At 37.8% G+C, this 8,475-nt stretch overlaps 1 protein-coding gene across 2 annotated transcripts; it reads left to right on the top strand.

The window, feature by feature from the left end:
- The first annotated feature begins 815 nt into the window (after positions 1–815).
- Positions 816–7,767, top strand: LOC112041151 (N6-adenosine-methyltransferase non-catalytic subunit MTB). 2 transcript variants are annotated; one of them, XM_024074053.2, is made up of 7 exons: positions 816–930; positions 1,645–4,440; positions 4,783–4,866; positions 5,019–5,123; positions 5,342–5,450; positions 6,603–6,754; positions 7,229–7,767. In XM_024074053.2, exons 2-7 carry the CDS (start codon positions 1,741–1,743, stop codon positions 7,667–7,669), a joined length of 3,591 nt encoding a protein of 1,196 aa, XP_023929821.2. In that variant the 5' UTR covers positions 816–930; positions 1,645–1,740; the 3' UTR covers positions 7,670–7,767. The 2 variants fall into 2 exon arrangements, with proteins under 2 accessions (XP_023929821.2, XP_023929822.2); XM_024074054.2 differs by having other exon boundaries at positions 845–930; positions 1,661–4,440.
- The last annotated feature ends 708 nt before the right edge of the window (positions 7,768–8,475 follow it).

Below are 8,475 nucleotides of genomic sequence, written 5' to 3'. Positions count from 1 at the left end.
ATATATATATATATATTAGTGATTAAAAAAACCCATATAATAAATAATTAAGGGTTTTAAAGTTATAAGTAAATATTTCAACTAATATGTAATCTTTAAGTTAAAATACCAGTTCAACAACAAGAAGTATTAGTTCAATTATGTATTGAATATAATAAGAGTAATAATATGGAAAAAAAAATGACAAACCTAGATGTTCATTTTAGTGGAGTTATACTTGTGCCACATAAAATGACACAATTTGTGTCACAACTCGTCCACATGGCGAGTTGATAGTGAATCCACTATCACTTCTCTACCACTCAAAATTTGTTACATGGGCGAGTTGTAGCATAAATTATTCCACCTTATGTGACACCAATATAACTCATTTTAGTGATCGGAACATTGAAAGATGTTTAAAATCTTCTCAAAAGAAAAGAAAAAAAAAGATAAAAGGCTGAATGTTTCCAGTTTTTATTGTAAGTCACATGGGGCTCAAAAAAAAAAAAAAAAAAAAACTCCAGTGGACAAAACAAAAGAGCTTTAAAGGAAGGAGCATTACTTGGGCTCACAAAATGAAAACAAAGAAAATATCTTGACACAAGTGGAGGACAGAGTACAAACACAGTGACACACAAATAAAAAAGAAGAGGAACGTAGTGGACTGAAACGGCCGAAATTTGTATTAACTACCGCAAGGGTGGGCTAAGTAAGATTGGTCATGGGCTTCGTCTTTTTGTCTGGGTTTTTTTGTTTGGGTCAGGCCCATTGGTTTGGGTAAAAGAGAAGGCTGACATGGGTTAGAGTACTAAAACATTTATTTAAGATTGTTATTTTTGTTGTGTCTTTGAAAAAACACAACAGCAAAAAAAAAAAAAAAAAAACCCCCAATAAGAGGTTTTTCACTTTCTTCTTCTTCTTCTTCATCTCTTCAATCCCAAAACTCAGGTACTCTTTCACTCTCACTCATGAATTAATTGTTTTAGGAAATTCATTGTTTTTTTTGTTTCACGTGGCCATTTTTTTTTTAAAGGATTCTGTCTGCTTTAATATTCAAAATCTAGTATCTGGGTCTTGTATGTTGTTCCGTTTTGTATCCGAGAACTAAATTTTTTTTGAGTTTTTCTATGTTGTGTTTGGTGGCTGAGAAAAATGTTAGGGAAAGACAACCGACGAACTATGAGTTTCAGCCAAGTATTGAAACTGGGTTTTCATGTAGCTTAGCTGGGCATCTGGCGAATTCTTCAAATTCGCTACTAAATTTTATGTTCAATATTGTATCTTGCTTCTCTTTCTTTCTTGGGTTTCTTGGCAACCAAACGGAGGGTTTGGTTTTGGTTGTTTTATTTGGTGCAATGATGGGTTCAGATGTTGGGATTCAAGTTTTTTAGGGTTTTTTTTTTCCTAAGTTCATTGGGATTTGGGTAGTTTCGTTAATTTTGGTCTGAGCTTGCAATTTTTTACTTTGATTGTGGTTGAATGTTCATGTGCTGCCAAAGACTACTACAATGGGATTAGCCAATTTTGTGTTTTATTGGTTTCGAATCTTAAGTCATAGGACCTTAGAGTTCGAGACCTTTTATGTGAATGGTTTGGTTTGGTATTTTACTTTATCTCCTTGGCTTCTTTCAAATTTTTATTTCATTTTTGATTTGGTTTCAGGATTATTTGTTGGTAGGTTATTCATACATATTGACCTGCTGTGGAAGTAAGCTCGTTATCTAAAGCGTTAACTGTAATTTGACGGTTTTGCTTACGATGGATTCACCTGAACGAGGTCGTTATGTGAAACGGGATGTAGAGGATGGTTTGGACGTGAAGAGCGATAGGGCTTTTGATGATGAAGAGTGGGAGGGCAGTGATAAGAGAAAGCATAGGTCAAGTAGGTCAAGAAAACTGAGCAATGGAGAAGATGCTGAAGGGTTAGATGGAAGAAGAAGAAGTTCTGGGGATAGAAATGAGGGTCGGAAACGGTCAGGTGGATCTAGTAGAGCGGGTAGCGATGAGGAGGATCACGACTCAAGAAAAGAGTCGCGCTCTAAGCAGATCAAGAAAAGACAAGAAGAGAATACATTGGAAAAGTTGAGCAACTGGTACCAAGATGGAGAATTAGAGAACAAGAAAGATGGTGTAGATAAGTTGGGGAGTAGAGGGCATGGTCGAGCTGATGAAAGTGAGAAAAGAAAAACAGCATCCAAGTTTTCGGAGCATGAGGGTTCTCAAAGCAGGATTAAAAGCAAAGAAGAAAGATCCCATGATGTAGAGATTGAAAAAGTGGTTGATAGAGATTCCAGGTATTCAGAGAGGAGGGAAACTGGTCGAGAGAAGGGTCATGGATCTTCTGAGGAGCTGAGAAATTCGAGGAGAAAATGGGATGAATCTGATGCTGGCAAGAAAGCCGAAGAAAATTTTTCCGAAAGAACTGAGCTTAGAGACCGTAAGTTGTCTGATCCTAAGTATGAGAGTGCTAGAGAGAGAAGCGTGTCTGCTAGGAATGAACCCAGTGAGAGTAAAAGCCGGGGCGTAGATTCAAACAGTGAGAAGGGTATGAAATCTAGCAATAGAGAAGAGAGAAGAGCTGATGCTGAGAGGAGTAAGAGCAAGGTGAGATCAGAGGTGCTTGAAGAAGATAATAGGGCTAGTCCCGTTACTCATGAAGACCGATCAGGCAGGGAAAAAACTGAGAAGCATAAACAGCAGAGAACTCCGACTCAAGATGTTGCTGAAAGCCGGGACAGAACATTAAGTGCTGATGAAGATAGAAATATGCGGATGAGGGATAAAAATGCAAGAGAAGTGGGGCACTCCAGGAGGTCAAGGACCCCTGAGAGGAGTGGTAGGCGCCATCAAGAGACAGATCACTCTGAGATGGATAGTGAAAGAGGTTTCAACCTCAAGCGAAAGGAACTGGAAAAGGATGGTTATAGGGATGATAGATTGAAAGGCAGAGATGATAGCTGGAGTGACAGAAATAGGGACCATGAAGTTTCCAAAGAGAATTGGAAAAGAAGGCAACCCATCAATAGCGATAAAGACTCAAAGAATGGTGATATTGTTTATGATCATGGCAGAGAGTGGGAGATGCCAAGACATGGTCGTGAGAGGACCGACAATGAAAGGCCCCATGGCCGGTCTGGTAATAGGAAAGATGGAAGCAGGGGTGAAGCTGTGAAAACCTCATCAAACTTTGGAATTTCAAATGAGAATTATGATGTGATAGAGATTCAAACCAAGCCTCTGGATTATGGAAGACCTGATTCTGGATCCAACTTTGCCAGGAGAAATGAAGTTGCTCAGCAATCTGATGTGAAATTAACACCAAATGATGAAGAATGGGCATATATGGATGACAGGGCTAGAAGGAGTGATATATATAGCTCTGGGCCACCTGGTGAAGATTCAAAGGAAAGATATACAGATGATGGTACCTCCATGCGAGATCAAAATTCATGGAGGGATGACTTTGATTTCCATGGAGGAAAAGGTAGGGGCCAGAAAGGTGCTATGTCTGGTCGCAGTGCTGGTGGCCAAAGTTCCGGTAGTGGTTCACAACCTCCTTATGGAAACCAGGATCTAGGGTCCTTCAATAGAGCGGCCTCACAAGGAGTAAAAGGGAGTAGAGTTGGGAGAGGCGGAAGAGGTAGGCCAACTGGGAGAGACAACCAACAGGTGGCAATACCATTGCCAATAATGGGATCGCCTTTTGGACCTCTTGGAATTCCTCCACCCGGACCAATGCAGCAACTTAACCCTAGTATGCAACCTGCTCCAGGTCCACCAATGTCACCTGGCGTCTTCATTCATCAGCCATTTAGTCCGCCTGTTTGGCCTGGGGCTCGAGGTGTTGATATGAATATGTTAGCTGTTGCACCTGGCCTCTCTCCTGTTCCTCCTGGACCATCAGGTCCAAGGTTTCCTCCTAATTTGGGGAATTCACCCTCTGCTATCTATTTCAATCAACCTGGCCCTGGCCCTGGCCCCGGAAGAGGAGTAACTCCTAGCATTTCTGGCCCTGGTTTTAATGCTGCTGGGGCAATGGGACGAGGAACTCCACTTGATAAAACTCCAGGGGGTTGGGTTCCACCTAAAAGTGGTGGGCCTCCTGGTAAAGCTCCTTCTAGAGGAGAGCAGAATGATTACTCTCAAAATTTTGTTGACACTGGTATGCGTCCCCAGAATTTCATTAGAGAGCTGGAGCTTACAAATGTTGTTGAGGATTACCCTAAGCTTAGGGAGCTTATACAGAAAAAAGATGAGATTGTTTCTAAATCTGCTTCTTCTCCTATGTATCACAAATGTGACCTGAAAGAGTTTGAACTGTCCCCAGAGTTCTTTGGAACCAAGTTTGATGTCATTCTTGTGGACCCCCCATGGGAGGAATATGTTCATCGCGCTCCCGGTGTGGCTGACCATATGAACTACTGGACGTTCGAAGAAATAATGAATCTTAAGATCGAGGTGATCTTTTTGCAGATAACTTTTTCTCCCCAATTGTCTTATAAATAGAAATAAACATATTCTTCGTACTTGTTCGGTGTGTGCCTTTTAGAAGTAATGGTAGAACTTGCTACAAGTAATTCTAATCACTTCATCTTGTAGAATGATAAATGCTAAGAAATTATATTATTAGGTTTATGATATGATAATATCCATACCAACAAACCTGAATTGGAATTTTATTATGTAACTTGCATTAACCTCTGGGACAATGAAATGACCATATAGACAATTTGCATGTATTGAAATAAATTTCTTTCACTTTTGACTCACATGTCTAATTTTTTGTTCTTGTGTTCACAGGCAATAGCAGACACACCTTCTTTTATCTTCCTTTGGGTTGGTGATGGTGTGGGCCTTGAGCAGGGCCGTCAATGTCTAAAGAAGGTGTATAATCAAGCCTTTAGATTTTTTATTTTTATTTTTTTAAAAATTTTATAATTACATATAGGACTAGCCTTTTCTTTTTGGCTGCAATTTATATTATGAGATTGATTATGTGTACCTTTAAATTAATAATTCTTTTTTGGGTGCTGTAGTGGGGATTCCGTAGGTGTGAGGATATTTGTTGGGTTAAAACAAACAAAACTACTGCAACACCAGGGTTGCGTCATGATTCTCATACTTTATTTCAACACTCAAAGGTTGGTTCAATGTTTTCCTTGTACGTTTTGAGTGTCTGTAGTACTTATTAAAAAAAAATGTTTTGAGTGTCTGCAGCTTCATGTTGCTGCCTCACCTATACTTATCAAAAAGGGGGAAAAAAAATTGCTGCCTTGCATCCTTTCTTATTTCATTAAATGCTTTATTGATGCATGTATTATTTTCCTAAATTGTTTTTTGTATTGTCATTATGGCAAAGGAACACTGCTTGATGGGCATCAAGGGAACCGTTCGTCGCAGTACTGATGGTCACATAATCCATGCCAACATTGATACTGATGTAATAATTGCCGAGGAGCCTCCTTATGGTCAGTATCCCTAGTAATATCTTTGACACCATTGACCTATGTTGCAGAAACTCTGCCATAACTAGACTTAAATTTTTACTTATCAAAAAAAAAAAAGACTTCAAATTTTACAAGGAAAGCATTTGATTTTATCATAATTTTAATGTTAGTAAAGGTGAACATACTAACCCTGTTATGGTCTAGTTGCTGCTTAGGACTGGTAGATCCTAAAAATAATTTTGAAAAACAGTAAAGCAACATGAACTGGCAATAATGTTTAGTCTCATTCTAAAAAACAGATGCGTTTTTAGGGTCAAAAAAAAAAAGGGAAAAAAATTAATCCTGGAAGGGGTTTCTAAAGCAATTTTAATATGTGTATATATATATATATATATACAGAGAGAGAGAGAGAGAGAGAGAGAGAGAGAGAGAGAGAGAGAATAGAATGGAGGAAAAGAATCGCAGAAAAAATATTGCGAATGTCTAGAAGTACATATAGTAATTCCACTATGTTTGAAGAAAATGATGGCAAAAAGGAAACCTTGCAAATGGTTTAGGGGTTTACGTGGGTTTCATTATTTTTCTTAATTAGAGCATTTCCAATGGTATAGCTAAAGGCAAAATATTCTCTATAATATAGAATGAGACCAAAAAAATAGTCTCCAATAGATTCTTTAAAATCTAAAATTTTTTTGGCTCATGATCAATAGCTCATCAAATCTAATGGGCTATTGTTCATTCTTCAAATGTTTTTTTCTATTATAATAATTAGGTGTTGAATAAAAAAATGTTGGAAGATGTGTAGTTGTTAAAAAAAGAATAAATAATGAATAAAGAAATAATATTTAAATGAGATGGAGAATGTGATAGAGAATCTGTTGGAAAGTGTATTTGAAAAAGTGGGTAGATAAAAGGTAAAAGTCATTGTTCAGTTTCTAAATAGTACAAAAATTTGATGAATTTGCTAGAGATGTTCTTAGCGTAGTAAACAATTTTGGCATGAGACTGTTGTTTAAAACTGCAGCATACTATTTGTTGTTTAAAATTGCAGCATAATGACTTGTATGACATATCTTCTTGTTTACAAACATTGTTTATATATTTTTAATGGTTTATATGTATAGTGATGAAATGATCTCTTTTGACATAAGGTGTGTGCCAATGGAATTGCAGGTTCAACCCAAAAGCCTGACGACATGTATAGAATTATTGAGCATTTTGCCCTTGGCCGCAGAAGACTTGAGCTCTTCGGTGAAGACCACAATATTCGGTCTGGATGGCTGACTGTTGGCAAAGAACTATCCTCGTCAAATTTTAATAGTGAGGTATGTTAATCAATATTTGGTCTTAATGGAATTATCTTACAACCTTAACATACTTGAGCATTTGGCACTCAGTTCAGATTTCAGAATTTGACATGAATGGGGATACATTTCTTACACATATTTGATCTGCTGTGTCTTATATAGTCTTATTATTGTCTTGTGCAAAGTAACCAATCAAAAAATTACTCTGATGCAGAAAATCTACTTCCATTAGAAAACACTATGCTGAAAAATAGGCAAATCTTGCAGACCTTCATGTCCCAAAATCAGGATTATTGTCACTATGCTTTCTTTCTATATATTATGGAAAACCTATCATCACCATCCTACAGTATGAATCACTGGTTGGATCAGTACTATCTATGAAAAAAAATAAAAGTTTAGGACCTTAATCCTTTGTTCATACTTGTTTCTTGGGTTCTATTGGTTTGTTTTCCTAACCAGAACTCTGATTTGGATTTGGTTGGCATTCAGGCATATGTCAGGAACTTTTCTGACAAGGATGGTAAAGTTTGGCTGGGAGGGGGAGGACGAAATCCACCCCCAGAGGCACCTCATCTTGTTGTGACAACCCCTGAAATAGAGTCTCTCCGGCCCAAGTCACCAATGAAGAACCAGCAGCAACTTCAACAGCAGCAGTCAGCATCCATCCCCCTGACTACGGCCAATTCCTCCAATAGAAGGACTGCTGGAAACTCACCTCAAAATCCGGGTGCTCTTGGTCTAAACCAAGAAGCTTCCACCTCTAACCCCTCAACTCCAGCTGCTTGGGCCTCACCGATGGAGGGTTTTAGACGAGAAGGGAGCATTATGACTTCAGATGATAAGGTTTTTGATATGTATGGCGGGTTTAGTGGGCAGGGAAATCAAGACTATCTAGATTTTGAGTCTCACAGACAAATGAATTTGTTGTAACAAAATACTCAGTATAATAATCTGCTGTTTTGTAGCATGTAATATTTTTTTGCCTCCAATTTAAGTGGAAAGAAAATTCCATATGTTTTGTGCGTGAATTCTCATTGGCTTTAGGTCTCATAACAGCTGTGGTTTGAATGGCCTGGTGCGAGTCTACACTGCTTGCCTTTTCTTTTCTTTCTTTTTCATATTTTTTTGTTTGAATTAAATTCAATAGTTTGGGAATGGAAGAATCCCGGGCATCAGGTGTCATTGATGATGCCAGTGTTCTGCCTAAAATCCACGAAACAATGCAACCTAACACTGAGTAAACATATTGTAGGCACAAACTATTATGGTAAGTCCTCTGTTCAGGACGCACAAACATTTCACATGAAGAGTAATGTTACAGACACAAACTATTTTACAAACGATTGATGTAGCATTACTCTTCACATGAAAACATATGGCATCAGAGCATTGGCACAAAAAGACGATAAAATTTTAAATATAAATAAGGAAATGTTTTAAATTTAGAAACCAAATGACAATGCATATTGGCTGAAGATAGTTGGAGAGGTAGCTGCACGGCATGTTGTCTAAGGGTTCATTTGGTTGGGTAAATTGTAGGAATGATAGAAAAATAAAAAGTGAAAACAAGAGGAAAATAAATTTAATGAGGTGTTTGGTTGGATAGATTATTGGGAGAAAAACTAGTAGGGCCTACCAAAATGTTTTCAATGTTTTAAAAACAAGGTTTTAGTTAAAATTGTAAAACCATGTTTTAAAACATGGTTTCAAACACAATTTCAACTTATGTAGCAGTC

This window comes from Quercus suber, unplaced genomic scaffold, assembly GCF_002906115.3.
Source record: "Quercus suber isolate HL8 unplaced genomic scaffold, Cork oak 2.0 scaffold_1033, whole genome shotgun sequence".
NCBI lineage: Eukaryota > Viridiplantae > Streptophyta > Magnoliopsida > Fagales > Fagaceae > Quercus > Quercus suber.
Note: the sequence above shows the minus strand (reverse complement) of the source record. Positions and strands in the feature narration are given on the sequence as shown.

What these genes read in the sequence shown, in the direction of transcription:
- LOC112041151 (XM_024074053.2), top strand. Translation starts at nt 1,741, where the DNA reads ATGGATTCACCTGAACGAGGTCGTTATGTGAAACGGGATGTAGAGGAT. An exon ending in TGCCGAGGAGCCTCCTTATG is followed by an intron (nt 5,451 to 6,602) that starts GTCAGTATCCCT and finishes ATGGAATTGCAG; the next exon opens with GTTCAACCCAAAAGCCTGAC. An exon ending in CGTCAAATTTTAATAGTGAG is followed by an intron (nt 6,755 to 7,228) that starts GTATGTTAATCA and finishes GTTGGCATTCAG; the next exon opens with GCATATGTCAGGAACTTTTC.